The sequence below is a fragment of the Haemaphysalis longicornis genome, unplaced genomic scaffold (genome assembly GCF_048455015.1).
Source record: "Haemaphysalis longicornis isolate Haplotype H1 unplaced genomic scaffold, Haemaphysalis longicornis Haplotype H1 scaffold_12, whole genome shotgun sequence".
NCBI classification, from domain to species: domain Eukaryota; kingdom Metazoa; phylum Arthropoda; class Arachnida; order Ixodida; family Ixodidae; genus Haemaphysalis; species Haemaphysalis longicornis.
Genome location: NW_027526225.1, coordinates 103353933 through 103376380, shown reverse-complemented (window position 1 = coordinate 103376380; position 22448 = coordinate 103353933). Strand labels below are relative to the sequence as shown.

The following is a 22448-nucleotide window of genomic DNA, read 5'->3' as shown; positions in this document are numbered from 1 at the left end:
TTGTTGAGAATTCTGTTGTCTCTCACTGCACTGTTTTCTTTCATAGTTTTACTTTTTCTCTTTTGCAGCTGGAAGCCTCTCGATCGTGGAAGAGAATGATGGCTTGGACGAAATCAGTGGTAGTAGAAACGGAGCCAGCTCAAAGCCACTGCCGCTGTCTGAGCTCCAGGATTATGTGCAGCGTATGCTTGCCTGTGATGGCCTCAAGTCAGAGTTTATCGTAAGCCATGCACATTTTACTCCCATGTCTGATAGAGAGACAGAGCGTTCTGTCAGTTATCATTTTGTCCCCTCGGGCACGCAGATGTGTGTATAAATAAATAGACACTAAAGCGTGGAGACAAGTTGACAACTGTCGGTAGATTTCAGTGCTGTGAATGCAAATACAGTAGAACCTCGTCGATACGTTTTTTTTAAATGCTAGGGAGATACGTACAATCCGGGGCAATGTACTAGCGGGTAAGAAACGTGTAATTGGGAATTTTTAGTGTTTACAGTTGAGAGCGTAGTAACCAGGATTTTATACAGGGTTATACAAAACCCTGTATACCGAGTGGTATACAGGGTTTTACTGTGTACCACTCGGAGCAGAATTAGTTGTTTATTATTGTACAGAACCCCAAAAGCATGAAAACAGCTATTGCAATCTCATGTGCTTCTCATACTACGATTTGTGACATCAAAAACTATGAATGATAAAACAGGATAGGTGGAGTTTGTCTCGGAAGCTTCCCGAAACAAACATGAAAGTGTGTAAATGTAAGATAAATCGGTGCAGGAACTTCTGTTGAGCACATAAGTTTAGAAAGGGTCGTTATGAGCAAGTTTCACTGTAAATGCACAGTTGTTCACGTCTTCTCAAAGCCCCGTCAACCTGAAATCAGATATAAATAATGACTGCTAAATGTCAGCGAATGAAAGAAAAGGGGACACTTGAATCTCTTGATAAAACTGCACACCTGAACAATAGGCAGTACAAAGACCATCGCAATGTTCGGATTCCGCCTATGGACCATATGCATATGTGAGTATTTCTTTGAGATCTAAGATGAAACGTACAGGGAGCAAATTTACCACCACTCCTCGTGGTGTTAGCTATAATTTCTATTTTGAAAGAATACAATAGCAATCTTTTCCCTTTACTGTTTTCCGCTTACTATGTTTACTAGGTATTCCTTGGCACACAGTTTGGTGTGGGGAACTAAAAACTCTGCCATGTGGACTGATTTCAGAGCCAACCCAAAGGCCGTCAGTATCCAACAGTTGAAGCCCAGAGGGTTGAGAACAAAATCAAGAATCGCTACGGAAACCTTCTTGCCTGTGAGTTGACAGTGTCGTTGGAAACACTGAACAGAAATAGGTCGCAATGGGTCTGGGGTCTCAATGTTGCAGTGATGGAGAGTCAAATTTAGGTTGCTGTTCTTTGGGGTCAGATGGCTTTTGCAACACTATGCACATGAGTTCTTCCTCTTATTCTGTAATATAAGTTACATCTGGATAAAAGTTAGAGTGACTCAAAAACTGGTGGTTGTAAATGGGAACAGGTTGTTTGTGGAAATAATTCACAGGAACTAAGCTTGTTAAGAAGGCTTAAAGGGGCAATGCAGACAGAATACAAGTTTTTTTTATTTGAAGGATTTGGTGTTTTATAGTGCCCCGACGCTTTCCCGGCAGTAAAAGATGCTTTATAAACTGAGAAAAGAATCAATTTAAGTTAACATTTTGATTCTCCCGCCAAATCATGTTTTGTGACGTCTGCCATGACGTCGCATCGACGGATCTTTACAAAATTCAAGTGCACCGCTCAGTCTGCAGCCGACTGCGGAGCCTTGTTTACCATCATACCTCCTAGGTGGAGCCACCATACCGCTCTGCAACGCTATTCGCCTTTGCTTTATTTTGACCATAGTTGCACCTGGCTTGTTTTGTGAATTTCTTCGTGAACCATGGGGTATGTTCAGCAAATAGGGTCGGTCGTTTACACCAATCTGCCAGTGTCGTCTGAGACAACCCCAAAGTACCACACTGCTGTGCAAGCTCTAACAGCAGTACTACCAAGGGCAGTACGCACTGGTACTTCTATATTTACGTGTACTTTCGTAATTTCCATTGTTTCACCCCACCATTCTTACTGCTATAAAATGAATGTGCATTACATTTAAGAGAAAATAGTTCGAAGCCCTGCTTAACTTGCGTTCGCTTTTGCCGGCCTCAGCCAATCGTATGGCTTAGCATATGACATCATATGTTCTAGTTCAGGAAATGAGCTGGTAAGTTGCTTGGCCATTCTTTTTTTTTCTAATTGTATAGCTTATGCGAGTGAAGTTTACGTAAAATGTGGTGTCATATGATTGCAACCAGGCAATCTTTCGAATGAACCACACTTGTGTTTTGTCTGCATGGCACCTTTAAAGAATGAGCAGATGAAGCCAGGTAGCAGCAAGGCAAGAAACCCTAGACAGTGTGAATTTTTTGCCGCATCAAATTTTGTCACATCCGATAATGAACTAAGCAAAACTTCTTTATGAACTCAGCAAAAATTCTTTAAGCAAGTTACTTAAAATTCTGAAATTCCTACAGCACTTTCACTTCACATATACCTAGCCTGAGTAGATAAACTTTACATTTCAGTGAACCATTGTTAAATCTATCCTGCACGCGCATTGAGTTGGGTCATGGAGGTAATAATGTTCGCATTTGCTCTGTGCTACTTGCTTGATGATGCAGCGATGGCGTAGAGGTAGAACACCCGCCTCGCGTGCAGAAGGATCGTGGTTCGAATCCCGGTTCCAGACAATTCCCACCGGATTAAAAAAAATCCGCGTATTGATGGAATTGCACAAAGGGGCTTGGGGTGCGGCCTGATCCCGGCGACCATTGCCGGCAACGCACTCCCTCACCAGAGCAGGATTGGCCACCCTGGTGTAGTAACGGCCACAACCTCCCATGAATACGCCAATTAACCCTCGGCCCTCAGTCCCCAGCGGCTGCGAAGCAATTGACCACGGCGGCGGTCAGACCTGTGACGTAGCAGAGGGTGCTAAGAATCCCTGGACCCGGACAGGCCGCCAATGGAATCTGAACCTGGCAACGTTTAACGCGCGAACCTTATCAAGCGACGCAAGTCTCGAGATGTTGTTTGAGGAATTAGAGGGCATTAAATGGGATGTAATAGGGCTTAGCGAGGTTAGGAGGACGGGTGAAGCCTTTACGGTGCTGAAAAATGGACACATCCTATGTTACCGTGGTCTAGAGGACAGAAGAGAACTGGGAGTGGGATTTCTAGTCAATAAAAGCATAGCTGGCAATATAGACGAATACTATAGCATTAACGAAAGGGCAGCAGGTCATGTAATTAGGCTCAATAAGAGGTACAAGCTCAAGGTGGTGCAGGGCTACGCGCCCACATCCAGCCACGACGACCAAGTAGTGGAACGCTTCTATGAAGATGTGGAATCGGCAATGGCTAAAGTAAAAACACAGTATACCGTAGTTATGGGGGACCTCAATGCTAAAGTAGGCAAGAATCAGGCTGGAGACAAGGCAGTTGGGAACTATGGTCTGGGCTGTAGAAATAGCAGGGGGGACCTACTAGTTGAGTTTGCAGAACGGAATAACCTACGCATAATGAATACCTTATTCTGTAAACGGGAGAGTCGAAAGTGGACCTGGAGGAGCCCGAATGGGGAGCACAAAAATGAAACAGACCTCATATTATGCGATAACCCTGGCGTCGTGCAGGATGTGGAAGTGCTCGGAAGGGTAAGGTGCAGTGACCACCGTATGGTAAGATCTCGAATTAGGCTAGATTTGAGGAGGGACCGCAACAAGTTAGTACGAAAGAAGCCTATAAATGAGCTAACAGTAAGACGTAAAGTAGAAGAATTCAGGATCGCGCTGCAGAACCGATATTCCGCCCTTAACGAGGAAGCCGAGCTTACGACACAGGAAGCAAGCGACAACCTTACACGCATTATCACGGAGTGTGCAGCAGAAGTCGGGGGCACCGCTGGTAAACTTTCTCGTACTGGTAAACTTTCACAGGAGACGAAAGATCTAATCAGGAAACGGCAAACCATGAGAATCTCCACCGCTTCTGATGAAATAGAACTAGCCGAGCTCTCGAAGTTAATCAATAAGCGTAAGACAGCTGACATACGGAAGTATAATATGGAGAGGATCGAATACGCTGCAAAGAACGGAGGTAGCCTGAAAGCAGTGAAGAAACGTCTTGGCATGGGGAAAAATCAGATGTATGCACTTAAGGATAAGCAAGGCAATGTCATCACAAATAGGAATAAAATAGTCACAGTGGCCGAGGAGTTCTATAGGGATCTGCACAGTAGCCGGGACATATAGGATAATGCCGAACGAGACAGTAGTTCAGAGGAAATAAACATCCCACCAGTAACGACCGAATAAGTAAGGAAGGCTTTGAAAGAAATGAAAGGGGGCAAAGCACCTGGTAAGGATCAGATAACAGCAGACCTCTTAAGGATGGCGGAGAAATTGTACTTGAAAAACTGGCAAACCTGTATACGCAATGCCTAATGACCGCAATGGTACCGGAATCTAGGAAGAACGCGAACATCATCCTGATCCATAAGAAAGGCGACATGAAGGACTTGAAAAATTACAGGCCGATCAGCTTACTGTCAGTCGTCTACAAGGTATTTACCAAGGTAATCACTAACCGAATCTCTGCAACCTTAGATTTCAGTCAACCTAAAGAACAAGCAGGGTTCCGTAAAGGTTATTCAACAATGGACCATATTCACACGATCAATCAGGTGATAGACAAGTGTGCTGAGTATACTAAACCCCTATATATAGCCTTCATAGATTATGAGAAAGCATTTGACTCGATCGAAACCCTAGCAGTCATTCAGGTATTACGGAACCAGGAGGTAGATGAGCATTATGTAAGAATACTAGAGGATATCTACAATGGGTCTACAGCCACCATCATCATCCATAGGGAGAGCAGTAAAATACCTATAAGGAAGGGTGTCAGCCAAGGAGACACAATCTCTCCAATGTTATTCACAGCACGCTTACAAGAAGTATTCAGAACGTTGGATTGGGAACAGGTGGGAGTAAGGATTAATGGAGACTACCTCAGTAACCTCAGATTTGCTGATGACGTTGCCTTGCTAAGTAACTCGGGGGACGAATTGCAAAGCATGCTTTCCGCACTGGGCGAACAGAGTAGAACCGTGGGCCTGAAAATTAATATGCAGAAAACTAAAGTAATGATCAATAACCTCGGGACAGCACAGCAGTTTGAGATAGGTGGCGAGGCAGTGGAAGTGGTAAGCGAATATATCTACTTAGGCCAAGTTGTGACCCCAGATCCCAACCATGAGGCAGAGATAATTAGAAGGATCAGAATGGGGTGGGGTGCATACGGCAGACATTCTCAGATAATGAATAGCAGCCTACCATTGTCGCTGAAGAAGAAAGTGTATGACAGCTGCATCTTACCGGTACTCACCTACGGGGCAGAAACTTGGAGGCTCACTAAGAGGGTTCAACTTAAATTGAGAACGACTCAGCGGGCAATGGAGCAGAAAATGATAGGTGTAACATTAAGGGACAAGAAGAGAGCGGAGTGGGTCAGGGAGCGAAGTGGTGTTAAAGACATATTAGTAGAAATTAAGAAAAGGAAATGGGCGTCGGCAGGGCATGTAATGCGAAGGCAAGATAACCGCTGGTCATTAAGGGTAACAGAGTGGATCCCTAGAGAAGGCAAGCGTTGCAGGGGGCGGCAGAAAGTTAGATGGGCAGATGAGATGAAGACGTTTGCTGGGATAAATTGGTCACAGTTGGCACAGGACCGAGATAATTGGAGAATAATGGGAGAGGCCTTTGCCCTGCAGTGGGCGTAGATAGGCTGGTGATGATGATGATGATGATGATGATGATGATGATGACTTGCTTCCAACAGAATTACCAATGACGAAAAAGGGCAATCGTTAAACACAGTTTTTCGGAGAAGCCCTATGAACTCCTAAAAATTCACTTTCACGATTCGTTTGATGTTGCTTGAGTAACACATACATACTCATCTTGTTCTGCTCAGATGACCACAGCCGTGTGAAACTCAAGCCAACTACTGGTGTCCCATACTCGGACTACATCAACGCCAACTACATTGATGTGAGTGGGGAAAGAAATCCCAGAGAGTAACTATGGTGTCCTTGTATGTGCTTTATTGAGTGCTCGGTTTTGCCTTTCAGGGCTACTGCCGACCGAAACGCTACATTGCCACGCAAGGTATTTTCTAAATGCCTGAATCAGATCTTTTCTGTTTTGTTCGACTTAAAGAGAGAAAGCACGAGGGCATGCTAACGCGACTTTGTAAACTGTGCGTGCTGCAAGGTAGGAACGGGATTGAGTGGTATTGCGACGTTGTAGTTACGAAGAAGCTTGTTGTGCTGTACCGGACAGTCGTTGAACAATGAGCCCTTGAAACATTTTCTCCCCAGGTCCCAAACCTCGCACAGTGGATGACTTTTGGCGCATGGTGTGGCAAGAAAATGTCTGTAAGATTGTCATGCTGACTGGCCTTGTTGAAAACGGGAAGGTATGCACGAATGTTTCTGTCTTTGGAATTTGTAAGAAATTTGCTGCGTTAAAGCGGAGAGTTTAAAAGCTTTTACATGAGATGGCTGCTCAAAATAGTGTAGCACATTGGCATTAACAGTCTGCACTATTTCCCACAAACAGTTACGAAATACTTTGTTTCATTGGTTTAACCTGTAAATTCACTCTTTCTAACTACGTAATTTTATATTGGGGAATTTTGCATGTTTTTCATTATGGCGTGTTGCTTTACAGTGTGTCTTTAGGCATGCTAAAATGAAACTACTATGTATTTTGCATGATTTATTAAACTCTGAATGTAAGAATGCTGCAGTTGCAAGAAACGCACTGTGCTTCTGGCACCATGATAGAATGCCTTTATTAATAGCTAAGTGTTTGTACTTATGTTTTTTGAAGCCATACATTATATTCATTGACCTTCACCTTTTAAAGTTGGCCTCACGATTGTTGCTGTACTTTGTGATAGTGCTAGGCGTAATATCAAAAACCACACTCCAGTCAAGATAAATTTCACGTGAATCGTCCTGGCGGTTTGTTCAGTTCCACAGCGTGAAGAGAAGAAAAGTAAACCTTTTAACTTTTTTCAAGGGTTTTCTCAAACACGTATGCAAGAATGCAACTGTCAAAAAGTTTGACGTCCTATTTGAGATTAAATTTGAGTTTGAAGTCCTGGACCTGTCGTCAGTTTCAGTGTTTAGTGCTGCACTGATAACTCTCTCAGGTGGCCAGCATGGTTGAGTGTCTTTTGTAGCGAGAGCTACAATGGCCGTATTCTCGCCGTTTCGCTAGGACCGGTGGCCGCCCCGCGAGCTGAGCGGTTCCGTAGCTGCCAGCGGTTCCTAGGGAACCTGCGGCGGCTAGGGAACCCAGCAATTCCATAGCCGCTGCAGTTGGCAGCGCCCCTTGCGCGCCAAATAATATTAATAATAATAATAATAATAATAAAATAAAAAGAAACATAACAATACATAAAGAAACAGGAAAAAGAAAAAATGTGTGTATAGAAGGGGCGGCTCGGCGGGATTTGTCATAAGGCTTCGTTGTCGGAACGAAACCAAGGTGCAGCAGCGAGCCGAGGAGACGGAGGAAGAAAGAGCCGCACGCCTCGATAAGCGTCATAACCGCGCAGAGAACAAAGCTGAACAAAAACATTAACCGTACCTCTCACAACGTGTGCCGAGACATAACTGAGTTAAGCCACAGCCAATTTTTTACGCGTGATCGCAGACCAAGTGCGAGAAGTACTGGCCGGCGAAGAGTGCCAACTACGGGGAGGTGCAAGTGCACTTCATTTCGGAGGAGAAGTTCCCCGATTACACGGTGCACCAGCTGCACATCACGCTGGCTGACACGACGCGAGAGGTTAAGCACTTCCACCTGCATTCATGGCCCGACCACGGCGTGCCCCTCTACCCAAACGTGCTGCTCAGCTTCCGCAAGAAGGTCAACCAGTACAGGACCTTCAACGAGGCCCCCGTCGTGGTACACTGCAGGTAATTAAGAATGTTTTTTCTTTGGCCCGTTATCTTGCTTGTCGGTTAACCGAAACACATTGCTGTGACTCAGCCCTGCTGTTGAGTTGTCACTGCACTGACCTCTTCCTTCAAGTGAATTTTAGTGAACAGTATATACAGTTTTGTGGGTTGAAAAACTTTGCCCTTTCTTTGATTTAAAATAGCAATAACAAATTTTCTGGCGCGTCACATTCCCATACTTGCCAATTGCCTAGTAGTCACTGAGTGAAAGGTTGTTGATTGGAAATTTTCTATTCCCGGCCACGGCGGCCACGTTTCTGATGGAGGCGAAAAGCAAAAACACCAATATGTTTGAGATTTCAGAGCACGTTAAAGGTGCCCAGGTGGTAAAAATTCATCTGGAGTCCTCCACTACGGCGCGCCTCATCGTCTGCGTTGCGTCGGTGCGTAAAACCCTACAATCAATCAATCAGTTGATTCGAAATTAGGAATGATTTGAACTCACCACCCCTATCTGAGCATGCCTCCAGTGAAGTGTACATAATAAAAAGGTAATGATTTGTATGTACAAATCGTTCCCTGAACGATAATTGATATTTTGCATCACTGTGAATAGGAGCATGTGCAGTATGGTTGTTTTGCGAATAAGGCTAAGATGTGCCCATATGAGATCTCAGCCGTACAGCTCTGCTAATTTTCTAACCATTTTGTAATAAATGGAATCGTGGCCATCAAATATTATTGTTGCTCGCAAGATTGTTGATGAACACCAAAAACCTCGCCTTTAGCTGGCACTTTAATTAACCTTCCAAATTTGTTTTTTGAAAAGAATAACAAACCGGAAGCGGCAAAAAGGTGAAAAAAGTGAGTAGCAATTCATGAGGTAATAAAGCACAGGCAGTACCCTCAACTGAACGGATAAACTTAAAACTGGGCCACCTTTACAGTGCTGGCATTGGTCGAACTGGCGCTTACATCCTGCTTGACAACGTCCTGGAACAAGCCGATGCTGAGGGTGTGGTTGACGTCGTTGGCCAACTGGCTGCCATGCGCCAAAACAGAATGAATGTCGTCGAGACATTGGTACGTTTTCTTTTTGAGTTTCCAAACAACGTGGGTGGCATATGTTTTGCATCCAGCGAGTTGATTTCTTGCACCCGCATAGGCCACACCTAAAACTGTAACATTCCTTTTTCTCTCTGTTTTCCTGAGGCTGCACATTGTTAAGGAGTCACGTAAGTAGGCTTGTGCACCTGAATCGTCCATGCACTGATGGTTGACAAGGAAATATGCATGGGGAAGCATGCCATGGGGACATTAGATGTTAATTGGGCTGCACAAGAAACTCACGAATGGCCGCTAACGTTACCTCAAGCACGTTCTAATCTGTGAGCTTAAAACAAAAGCAAGAAACTTTTACTCGACATTTACGAAGTGGAATTTTGGTATCACTCTTTGCTGTGTGCCCATACGTGGGGGGCGGCATTTTTGCCCTTGTGCAAGTTTGAAAGGAACAGGGAAGATCAGTGAACTTTTTCTACAACCAGTAATGCAGATGTGCAGACTAGCATTGCTTCTTTTTTTCCTTTATGTAATTCAGGTTTTTTTTACTATAGCAGTTTTATGTCGTACATCTTCACAGTGCACGTTATACGTAAAAATGTACAGGTGTTGCAAGGATACCAAGCTATTGAATTGAAGTGATTAAATTTTTTTGATACACGTACTGACAGAAACCAATCGTGACACAATGTCCTGTAGATGTTCTGACACAATGTTCGGTAGCATGTGTATGCCAGTTTTTGTGACAGACGAATGAACCATGAGGCTTAGGGTGTGCTAGTTTTCATCTAAAGTTTTGAGCACACGAGGGAAAAAGCTCTTGCGGAACTTTAAAATGACCCGAGGCAGAGAGCTGCGTTGTGAGTTGTCTACAGCTGTCTTCAGCATCACTCAGGAGTCGCAATCTAAATGACTGTCTTTGCTGTACGTTGAGGGATATACCACATGCGAAGTGGCATGCTCGACCTTCGCTTAAAGTAAACATGAGTTTCCAGCGCACAGCAAGATTTTTTCAGTTGAAGTTGGTTTCAAACCGTGTCCAATAGAGCATCGTTGGCCCATGCGTCGTATAAAGGCAGCACAACTGTGAAGCAATACAGGTGTTCTGGCTTAGGTTTTCTTCATTGCTAAGATCACCTGCCGCAGGCTCACTCGCTGCAAAAGTTGTACCTTGTGAAAATTCCCAGTGGCATAGTGAGCTTCCTGATTTTTTACAGCTTTTCAGGTTGGACACAGCCCTTCAAAAACTTTTTAATTTTTAAGTAAACTTTTTGAAACTTGTCAGTCTTGTTGCTTTTCCCCCACTTTTTTTCAAATATGCCAGTCGTTTTCCAGTAAGTCAATTAGTTCCCAAGATATTCGGAGATAATTAGCCATTTTTAAGAGAACAGTGACAAAACAGTGTTGGTCATAGCACTGTAATCTTTACATTTTCTAATACAATGAACACGGGTGAATGCAATAAGAGAAGAGGTTTCTTGATGCACCGCTTGGAACTAATTTTACAGCTCATTCACCAGTGGCAAGAAACCATTTCGAACACTCATTTCAAATACCAAAGTTTAATGAGTTCAAAATTAGCTCCAAGCGGTACATCAAGAAACCGCTTCTTTAATTGCATTCACCAGTGTTCATAGTATTGGGAAATGTAAAGATTACAGTGCTATGGCCAACACACTTTCGTCTATTGTTCTGAATACAGTGCTATGACCAACACTCTTTTGTCTATTGTTCCAAAAAATGAATAATTATCTCTAATTATCTTGCGAACTGAGTGATGTGCTAAAAAAATAATGGCATAGTTGAGATTAGTGGAGGATAAGCAGCAAGGCTGAGAAGTTTCACAGAGTTTTTAAAAATTTAATAGGTTAATAAGGGCAGTGTCCACCCTTAAATTGCCACAGCTCTCTTTCTGCAGAACCGAGTACAGACGCTTGCCTGGACAGTTTGGCTATACCATTGCCTAGTGTGAGCCATGGGTCAATGCATTACGCTTCTTTCTTCTCTGCGTACAAGTCTAACGTCGAACTTTGTTTTATTCCTGTCGATTTTAGGAGCAGTACAACCTCGTGCACCGGGCCCTGATGGAAAGCGTGTGTATGCGGGACCACAGTGTCCCTTGCAGCAAAGTGGTGCAACGTTACCGAGAGCTGCTCTTGGTGGACGATGTGTCTGGAAAGACCCATCTGGATAAGGAGTTCGAGGTATGAGACTACGAAAAGAAACTGAAGCCGGGTTTTAGTTACTTCAGAATTTATATTATATTGCTATTTAATAGGTTTCAGCCAAGTTGGAATGAACCAATCTAATAAGCGGGCATTTTCACGTAGGAACTCCGGTCTCTGAAGCCCTGGTTTAGGCCGGAAGATTTCACAGCAGCCAACGACCCGGCAAACCTGAGAAAAAGCCGGGATGTGTCCATACTTGCCCGTAAGATGTTGCACCTTCTGCTGTGGTGCAGTTTTTGTACTTTGAACTAAGGTGTATGAGTTTTAAAGCCTTACATAGAAGATGAGACGTACTATTTGTGGAAGGAGATCTTGTGTTGTTAGAGAACTCAGTGTTCGTAATTTTATCCTCCCCCACCTTTCTTATAAAGTTTAATTCACCTCACCCATGTAACAATCGACTTAAACCTTGCTTTTCTGTACAAGACTTCGATGGTGGCTTTGATTTCCATCTTTATGCATGTATTGCAGCTCGCATTATCACTTACTTTATTCACGTCTTATCTCTTGTAGCGGACAGGTGTCGCCCACTGCTGAGGGACGGGACATTTGTAAACGCCGTATATGTCAATGTAAGTCAACTCTTTTCATTTCGCATAGCGGACTCGTTTTTGTCAAAGTCATCAACATGGCAGCATTGCAAATGATTGTTCAACATTACTGTCACGGCAGTATGCTTGGTCCAAGATTGGTATATACTGAAGTCGTGTTTTTCTATGGTACTAATGTACTGGTAGACGGATGGAAAACGGCATCGAAAGCCTTCAGGCTTCGAGATAAAGGCGAGTTCTCTCTTACTCCTCCCCTCCTTTTCCACTTCGGTTGCTCCGAATTCCTTTCCCACTGCAGCAACTGTGGGCAGTTTTTCACACCGGCTTATGTAAATGCTGTTGCATTTAGAGCTACATATATCTCAGCCAGTTTTTGTAAGACCTGCATGTTTGAAATTTGGATGATAACGGTATTTTTGTACCATAAACACATAAATGAAAGACCCAGGAATGTTCGAGCTTGTCTTTTAAATGCAGAGCATTTCTTTAACTCACATGTAGCGTCCGCGGTCCGTCCGCAACAGCTCAGCGTGCAGGTGCGCCCTCTCCCCCACTCCTCCTCTCCCGCATCACGCTACCCTCCTCGCTCTCAACAACAGGTCCGCACCCCTCCCCCTACACTATATAAAAAATTATAGTTATCGGCGCCTGGTTTCGATCCCACGACCCTGTGGGTGGAACGCGAGGTACATGGTGCTCTTCCCACTGCGCCACAAAAGCGACACAGAATCAAAGGGTACGAACGCGCCTTATATCCTTGACTCATTCAAACTACGTCAAGAAGCTGCTGATACACGGTGGCAGTTGCATCGATCTCGTCTTCACCAGTTGCTGCAACGCACGACCACTGCTTAAAGACCCCTTAACAGTACACTTTAGCGACCACGAAGCCGTCATTCTCACCGTCCAATACAACGACAACAGCAACAAATAAATAAATAACGACTTACAACAACCTACTCCTTGCCTTCACTTCTTGCGTCACAAAAAAAAGAAAAATTGGGCCCATTTCTCCACGAGGGGGGACTCGAGTCGCAAAATCATGAAAGTAATAATTAATGTATGAAAGAAATAATAATAATTAATAGTAATAAGCAATAATAGATAACACATTCACTACCACCCAACCACCACCCCCCAAACACTAACGTTAACGCAATACACCCACCCCCTACGCGGCGCATTTACTTGAGTCCCCCCTCGTGGGGAGATGGGCCCAATTTTTTTCTTGTTCCCAAGCACAGCAAAACACCTAGTGAAAATAAGGCGATGAACGTGTTTTGACACACTCTTCTGTGTTCGGTTAGATCAGTAAGTGCGTGTACTTCTTTGTGCTTTGTGTGTGCGAACGGGAGTTTATCTGCAAACTTTGAATTCGAATCTGTGAGGCATTCGGCTGGTTCTTGATGCAGGGCTTCCAGAAGAAGGACAAATTTCTGGTGACCCAGACGCCTTCGAGCAAGGACGTCGACGACCTCTGGAAGATGGTGATTGAGTCGGGCACGAGAACCATTGTCACCCTGGACGTCTTTGATGAAGGCAGTGAGGTGGTGAGTTGGCCGCACTGACTGATTGCTCATTCAGGCTAGTTTAAGTTTTAAGGGGCCATGCAGACAAAATACAAGTTTGTTTTATTCGAAAGGTTTTTTTGTTTTATAGTGCACCCAGTACTTGCGCGGCAGCAAACGATGCAGTATTCACTGGAAATAATAAATTTACTTTAAGATATTGATTGTCCCGCCAAACCATGTGTTTACATGACTTCCACCTTGAAGTTACAGGGGCGGGTATTCAAACGAACTTCCAGTGTGTCATTACACTCAGCAGCCTTGCTTAACATCAATTCCCTCAGATGGCGCTACCATACGGAGCCGCAGACCGTTGGCCGCTGTTGCTTTATTTTTCACCGTATTTGCACCTGGGTTGTTTTTCTAACGGTTGAAAGTAAGCTTATCGTAAAACATGGTGTATGCTCGACAAACAGGGTGGCGTAAGACAACATCGCTTACGTCGATCGGGCAGTGTCGTGTGAGACCATTCCAAAGCGGCGGACTGCTGTGCAGCTCAAACAAGCGAAGTGTACTAAATACCAACAGCAGTGCGCATCGGTACTTCTATGTTTACGGGTATTTTCGCCACTTTCGTTGTTTACCTCACCGTGTTTACGCCTGTAAAATGAAGATGCATTACATTTAGAGCGCAGATAGCTCGTTCGGCAAGCTTAAATTCCCTGCCTAGTTTTAGTTTGCTTTTGCCAGCCTCAGCCAATCACACAGCTCGGCATAAGAGATAACAGGTTCGGTTGCAAGGAATGAGCTAGTGGGTCACTGGCCATGTCCTTTTTGCCTAATTATATAGCTTATTTGATCAAAGTTTACGTTAAGAGGGGTGTCAATACGATTCTAACGAGGCAATTTTTCGAATGAACTAAACTTGGGTTTTTAAGTGCGAATGCACTTCTTAAGCGACCCTGAATCACGCGTCCACCGCCGTCCGTCCGTCCGCACCACATACCCACTTAGGACGATTGGCCAAGAAGAGTTCCTAATTTCTTTAGCACATACCCACTTAGGGCGATTGGCCAAGTAATCTGAATCACGCGTCCACCGCCGTCCGTCCGTCCGCACCACATACCCACTTAGGGCGATTGGCCAAGAAGAGTTCCTAATTTCTTTAGCACATACCCACTTAGGGCGATTGGCCAAGAATCGGGCGTGAGAAGGGCTAATGCACCCGCTTAAAGGAGTACTGACACGAAATTTCAAAGCTGAGATCCGCTCTAGCAATCAAGTACAACGACAACACAAATAGGTGTCTGTGAATAAATGCATCTTTCTTTCTTTGTAGTTGTGTGTGTGTGTGATCTCTCTTTCGCGAACATTACCAAACCGCGCAAATTCAACTCCTGCATTCGCACTTTCACATTCTTCCCCTCGGGGAAATGCCGGGAAGTTTTTCTGCATGGCCCCTTTAAACATTATATCTATTAGAGTAGTACCACAGAATTACACCTCAACTGACCATAGCCATTAACATTTAAACTTGTTTGGTTACAAATTCTGGTGCACTAAAGCCCGAAAGGTTGTGTTAAGATAGTCGCTCTTTATGGCCGGCGTGAGTCGTAAATATGCACGTTCGTCCTAACGTCATGAGATTACATTGTCTTTCCTATTATAAGTGTCTACCAAGGTGAGGGATGATATGCCCCGCCCCCTTCACCCACTCTCCCCAATGTTTTTCACGTCAGAACTACAGAGAACACTCCAGTTTCAAACTTAACGCTGCAACCACCTTTATTTTTGCAGTTAGACCAAACAAGAGCCTACCTAATAACATGTTCGTGTATTTTCTTCATTGCAGTGTACAAGCACTCTCTCCCTATTTTTTCCCGACCGTTTCAAAGATTTCTGTGGGTGCATGCTTGACACTTTGCGATAGTCAGAAGTTTTTTACGGGACGCTGCTGCAGTTCCACCCAGCCCCAATTGTTGTAAGCCTCTGTCTGTCTATCCACCGCAGGTTCCCTTTTGGCCCAAAGAAGGCTCCCTCCGCTATGGGGATCACAGGGTCGAGTGCTTGGAGAGCCAGAACGTGAATGACATGTCCGTGCAGGTGTTCAAGGTCACGTCCAAACACAAGGTGGGACATGCGCGACTGTTTACTGCAGGTTTGGTTGCATTAGCAGACTGCAGCGGAGACCAGACTAACTAGAGCCGTAGAGCACCGCTCAAGTATGAGAAAAACTGAAGACATAACAGCTTGATTCTGTTGCGACAAAGAGACAGAGCACGATTTTTGTGATCTGTTGAAGCCGTGCTGTGACCCATCGAGAAATGGAGTTAGCGATTTTATTAGCTGACCTTTAAATACAAACGCATTCTTTACAACTAGTTTTAAGGTCTGGGACTTGTAGTACAGCAGGCTGTCTTTACCTGTGCAATAGAAGGTTTACTTCAACCACTGATCAAGTGATAACATCAGTTTTTGGCTATAGAAATGACGCATAGCACTGCCTAAGCAGTGGCACTAAAAGGAGCATTCCTTGTCTACCAGTGTAACTTGCCTCAAGCACAACTGCTACAATGGCTGTCGTGAAAGTTATTGATGAACGCGTGCATTTTTTCCTCTGTGAAAATATTCGAAGGGTTAAATTTTCGCTGCAGATATTTCTTGAAGGGAACAAAGTAGATATATTGATGCCTATAATTGCAGTTGTAGAACCTGACTTCGCAATGCCGGCCTGTATTACCTTTTTTTGCACCGCAACTGCTTTGTACCACTGAAGGTTGTAGTAGAGGTTTAGCTTGACAGAACCTTCGTCAGAGCTACTTTCTTGAGTGGCAGGAAATTCTTTTGACAAAGCTTATTCAGTGGGCTCATATTGCGTTTCGAACAGGTTATCATTAAAATCTTGCGTTGTGCTATTCGAAGCAAAGGAGCCAGATAAATTGCTGAAGCTTTGCTTGGTTAAATTTTACGGTTTCAAGTTTTTGACCTGAAAGGCTAGTGAAAAAAGAAGTGGCGGCATGTACGAGCACGATTCTTTTCAGGGACCCGGTTCTTCAGGTGTGGTGACAGTGAGGCACTTCCATCGCTCGACTTGGAAGAGCCCGGAACAGATGGTGGACCTCATTGATCACGTGGAACGCTGGCAGCAACAGTCCGACGACAAAATCATCATAGTGCAGTGCAGGTAGCGTTGCGGGGCAGTCACATGGTTCGCGTTTCTTCACCCCAGTTGCCTAAGAGCAAAGGCACGGCCACTGTTTGGTGGGGACATAATTTACTTCGAACCTCTTGAGAAAATTACTGGTTGTCGTCGGTTGTCTCGAGACTAAGGTGACAGTAATGATTGATACAAACTGGGTGTGTTTTCAGCGCCACGTATTTTGTTACAAATATAGTACAAAATCCTGGAAACCGTGCTACCAATTTTTGTAGTTTTCCAAGAACCATAATTTGCACACCCAACGGTATGCTTGCAGGTCTACATGCCTTGGTGAAGGTTTAGCCTCAGGGGAAGGGGCACCTTTCAGCGCGCATCTCCTAAGGCACGGTTATGTTTTTCTTGTGTAGGAACGGATGCTTTGCCAGTGGACTTTTCTGTTGCTGCGCGCTCGTCTTGGAGAAGCTAAAGTACGAGCAAGAGGTGGACGTCTTCTATGCCACCAAGATTGTTCGGGAGAACCGGCCACAATTCATCGTGGATAGCGTAAGCCTAGTGTTGTTTATTCTTTTTCCTACCCAAGAGAGACACGTTCTAACAGAAGATGGTGCTCTCAGGTTGAGCTTCGCTGAGAAGAGTGGCCTGCCTTAAATATTGCCTTGTATTGTTGAGCCTTTTCCTGCCCATTGCACCGGCACAAAAACCAGTTTCACTTTATGCGCAAGGTTTTTGTGCTGTTTCCTGCTCCAGTGTGCGCAAAAGATACAATGCTTTACAAGATTTTGTTTGGGTAAGTTAATCTTGAGAGGTTTTTTGTTTATTTTTACAGTGAAGAATTAAGTATAATTCATCCACAGCACTGACTGTTTCTAAATACATGTGCACAGTTGGCATTTCGAAATAAAAACAACCTTTTCCTTATTTCAGGAACAGTACAAGTTCTGCTACGATGCAGCCATGGCCTACCTCGATAACTTTCAGATGTACGCTAACTTCAGACAGTGACACCATTGTGAAGAATAGGGAAGGAGCCGCCTATAACACTAGCTGTGTTCACCGCACAAATGAACATTTTTCTAAAAATGTATTCTTCTAAACAGAAAATGCTTACTGATAACAGTGCTAGGTCATAAATTTGAAAATAAAAAGATTTCAAAATGCGATTGCATTGTTTCTGATGGATAACCCAGGAAAAGTATTTGCTACATTGGACCGACGCAAGTGGTGGATGCAGAAGTGAAATAAGCAGCAAGAAAGAAAAGACCGCGAAGTCATCTAATCAAACCTCAAGTCTCTCATGTAGCAGGCAGTATGGCAGTAGGCTCATAAAGACAGTATGCGCTGGAACAAGGTTCAGCTTTATTGCCAACATGCGAACAGTACAGCGAATAAAGCGAACAAACAGCACAGGAGGTAAAACTAATCAACTGTAAATGCCACTGACCATAACACCAATGAACCGAATGAAATATGAAATAAAACCACTAAACTATACATGTCTGGCATATTTTGTCGTAGCTGTAAACAAACAAGCATTTAAAAAGTAAAACGGGGGAACGGAATAAAGAATTGACTCATGTATAATTCAATCAGCGTGATGCAACCTATAAACTATGAAATAGACGCAAAAAACTGTTACATGTCAGGCATGTCTCATAGTTTTTAAAAATAAAACTATTTCAAAGTAAAACGAACAAAGAGTATGTGTAATTGCTTTGTAAAACCAATAAAATACATGTAATAAAAGAACAATAAACTTGTGCACGTCTGACAGGTGACATGTGGAACAAACAAACAAAATATTTCACAAGTAAAATAAGGGAACAGTACATGTAGCTGTATTGTAAAACCAACAACACTGGAATAAACGCCTTAAACTATAGCTCATCTAGCATCTGTTACGATGAACCAACCAACAGACAAAGTAATTTCACAGGGGACGCTGATGAACAAGACATGTAACTGGTTTCAGAAACCAGTAAACTATGAAACAAAATCAGTAAACTGTTTCATGTCTAACGTTGTAGTGGTGAACACATGCAAACAAAACCAATGAACGGCATTTGCTGTAGGTTAATGAAACCAGTAACACGCATGAACAAGGACAAAAGTAGTAGGTATACATCGTTATCAGTGCACGGAATGACAGGACAAGAAACAGGTGGAAACACACTACGCTGTGTCCCTTCATGTTCGCGCCAACTTTTTGTCCTCCCGTTTTGTGTGCAGTTCAAGACGTGGGAAATGTAAGTATGACCTATCATGTGTCTAGCACATTTCGTAGTATTGTGGAACAGACAAATAAACTAATAAGTGCAACTTTTCCAGCAGTAGTACTTCTTGGGGTACTGTTGTCTCCAGAGGGTCTAATGTAAGTGTTCTTCGATGAGCTGGAATAAACCAAACGGGAACCAAGACCCTGTACAAGCTGACAAAGTTGTAATCCGCTGCTTCAGCACCTGTGTGTGCTAGGTGCTGATGGTGCCGTCTTCTTTCGTCCAGTCTCGTACCATCAGCTGTCAGAAAATCACAACTCTGAGTGAATCCTTAGAACATCTTTTTTGAGGTTGCGAGAATGTCAGATGTTTATAAAGAGACTACCAATTCAGTTACAGGGGCATGGGGACATCATTTACACACAGGGTCCCAGTTTTGGCACCTGTCGTTGTTCACCTGTAAAAACGAAGGCAAGTATTCATGCAGCTGACTGCGCGTGCCAAAGGAAAGGACAAAAGAAAATTCGAAATATGTTCATTGCTGTCTTTGCTAAGCATGATGCCCTACCTGATATTCCCTAAAAATGACAAGCAAGTGTAGTGGTTTGCTAACTAAACGCTGCAATAAACAGAAATATGGCCCATTTGGTGTCCGGCTTCGCGCTATGGTATGACGCCAAGTGGTAGTGCACCTACAAACGTTACATATTCCGAAAGCTACCTTCCCCTATCGCTTGAGATGACGGGGAAAAGCACTTTGCAGACAACCATGGTGCATATTTTACATACAGCACGACTCATATATATCATTTATGTACCGGAATCATATATATATGTATTTATCCGTATAACATTCATCACGTATCCAGTGAAACTGTGAGATTTTTGAGGGAAGCTTTAGATTCCTATCTACCCCAACCACACTTTGATGACCTTTCTATCCAGTGTGAACTGTAAGATTTTTGAAGAAAGCTTTAGATTCCTATTTGCTCCAACCACATTTTTATGACCTGTCTCTTTCAGAACCGTAGCACTATCTCCAGCTACAAATAAGCTCTCAGCAGGCCAAGCAATTGGCACATACCGAGTACGCAGTTATTATGTGCTCACGTTTTTAACCAAAATTAGGGAGCAGGCAGCAAGAAAGTACAAAAAACTCACCGGCACCGATGGATTAAAGTAGGCCTTTGAACCTGTGATAGAAACCATTTTTTGGTTCAATGCAAAGCACATGCTACTGAAAAGCAGGGATGGACGCACACGTACGGGCGCTTATGTCAGCTGGAGTGCCGACTGGTGGCATGCCTGTGCTGTAACTGAAACATCAGGAAACATTGGAGAAGGAAATGTTGATTGTTTTTCTTTTCTTTTTTTTATGCACACTCACCGCGATGCACCGCTGCTTGGCCTTTGGAAAATGCTGGACATGGACATCCCAGAGTGTGGGGGTGACCTGTGAATGTTCCGGCCATGAACCCATCAGCGACTAATCAGTTGGGGGGAACTGTATATACCTCGCATGGCAATCTGTTACCTAATCTGTTTGTCACGTGTGAAAAAAGGAAAGAAAAAGCGGGAAGGTGTAACCTACTTGCTAACAATGTGCATTGGTGACGCTTGTGAAGCCGCTGCCACATAATGTTCCTTCCTTGCCTTGGGGACATCAGAAATGCCTGGGAGAAAAAAACTGGACGGAAACCATTAAGGAATTTCTGTTCACAAGGCTGAGGCTTGACGTCGTAATCATTATGCTGTGTGTAATCACTGACACTGTATAGGTCTTAATTTCTTTTGCATCAAGTTGAATTCGGTTTGAAAGGTGGTTTGCAGCCGGCTTGATTGGGCTCACAGCCAGCTCTTTCATTTGAGCTGCTGAGATAATCGGACTGGATGAGTTTTTCTATGGTTTGATTGGTTTTACCAGCTTATGCTCCAAGATCAGATGGTTTGTTCTCAAAATGGTTGCTAACTCATTGCCCTAAAATGGTCACGACGTGTACATGACTTTTTGTGACGCAGTAAATGATTAATATGATGCAACAAAATCAGAAGACAAAAGCTTGAACAGTGTAACGGGGCAGCACTGGCCGAGTTCTCAAAATGTGTGACGAAAACCCAGATTAAAAAATAGCTTCAGACTCAAAATTTTCAAATAAAAATAACAGAGATGAATGAGCAACTCTATTTGTCCTAAATGACATGCCTGAAGAAGCTAAGGTTCTGAGAAATTTGCGGGAATTTTCCTTTCCAGTGCTGAAGGAAACAAGAATTGCACTAAAATTTCAGGGTGCGCTCTTAAGGGGGGACATTGCTCTTACAACAGCTTTTTTTTTATTTTGAAGCAAACTCTGTGAAACATGCCAGTCTTGCTGCTTTTTCTCCCCTATTTCAAATATGCCACTACTTTTTCAGTCTGTGAATTAGTTCCCGTGATAATTATAGGTAATTAGTAATTTTGAGGAACAATATACAAAGCAGTGCCAGTAATAAAACTGAAATCTTCATATTTTCCAATATATGAAATCTGGTGAATGCAATAATCGAAGGAGTTTTTTGATGCACAGCTCGGAAGTAATTCTCAGCTCATTTAACTTTTGTGGCACCACTGGCAAGGAACCATTTCGTATGACCATTTCAAACACCAAAGTTCAATGACTTATAAAATTATTTCCAAGCAGTGCATCACAAAACCGCTTGCCTTCTTGCACTCACCAGGGTTCTTAGTACGGGAAAATACAATGATTTCAGTTTTATGACCAAGACTGTTTTGTCGATTGATCCTCCGAAAATGACTAATTATCTCTAATTATCTTGGGAAATAACTGACTGGCTCAAGAAATAATGGCATATTCAATATCAGTGGAAAAACATAGCAAGACTGGCAAGTTTCAAGGAGCTCACTTAAAAACTAACATAGTTTTAGCAGTCCACGTCCCTCTTACTGGTCGCACCAAAAGAATTGGTCTTGTTACCTGTGGCGTCCGCCAGCCTCTGCAGGTGAAAAACCTGGAAAAAAAGAAAAGAAAACACATTGTTGGTAATACTGTTCTGTGAACAAATAAATGACCGAGGTCCTGCCAGGAAGGACCGCGGAGAAAAAGCTTTGGCTTTGCCGCAGTGCTTGCAGCCGAAGGTTGTATGAATTAAATAGCTTCAGCTCATGGGGCTGTAGCTGCGTATATTGCCGCCATTAGGTTTGTTGTTAGGCCTAATGTGAGCAGCGCACCATGCAGCAACAACTGAATTTGTGATCATACAGCACAGTCACAACAGCTAGTCTGTGAGCAGTTTCGAACGCGGGCATATCCAGGGCAGAGATAGCCAAATTGTTACTTGGGGTTACTCGGGCTCCTGGACTGAGGAATCACACCAATTTTTATGCAAGATAAAGTTTTCAGCCACTGCTCTAGTACTACCAACCTCACATTAAGCCTAAAGTTATGCTTTCAGTTGTAACGTTGTCAACTGGTACCTGCAGCTTTGCGTAAAATGAGGTTGATGTTGCTTGTCGTATCATAAGGCTCAGCATTACGGCTACGTTACGGAAACCTAGATGTAGGCCTACAAAGGACATTTGGCCAAGACTCTAGGTTGGAGTAACTGAGAGAAGAAAAAGACAACAGAGAAAGGCTACTGGTAATGAGA

At 43.6% G+C, this 22448-nt stretch overlaps 1 protein-coding gene across 1 annotated transcript in view; it reads left to right on the top strand.

Moving 5' to 3' along the window:
- The window catches only part of LOC144163147 (receptor-type tyrosine-protein phosphatase S-like), a 137642-nt gene extending 119892 nt beyond the window's left edge, over window positions 1-17750 (top strand). Inside the window, exons 27-41 of the mRNA XM_077693972.1 lie at window positions 69-220; window positions 1233-1320; window positions 6083-6159; window positions 6240-6276; window positions 6489-6586; window positions 7834-8099; window positions 9029-9164; window positions 11198-11347; window positions 11474-11573; window positions 11885-11943; window positions 13335-13472; window positions 15441-15560; window positions 16472-16614; window positions 16998-17133; window positions 17515-17750. Coding sequence (XP_077550098.1) covers window positions 69-220; window positions 1233-1320; window positions 6083-6159; window positions 6240-6276; window positions 6489-6586; window positions 7834-8099; window positions 9029-9164; window positions 11198-11347; window positions 11474-11573; window positions 11885-11943; window positions 13335-13472; window positions 15441-15560; window positions 16472-16614; window positions 16998-17133; window positions 17515-17592 — 1778 coding nt within the window. The 3' untranslated portion in view covers window positions 17593-17750. The remainder of the gene's footprint in view (window positions 1-68; window positions 221-1232; window positions 1321-6082; window positions 6160-6239; window positions 6277-6488; window positions 6587-7833; window positions 8100-9028; window positions 9165-11197; window positions 11348-11473; window positions 11574-11884; window positions 11944-13334; window positions 13473-15440; window positions 15561-16471; window positions 16615-16997; window positions 17134-17514) is intronic.
- Window positions 17751-22448: the final 4698 nt, after the last annotated feature.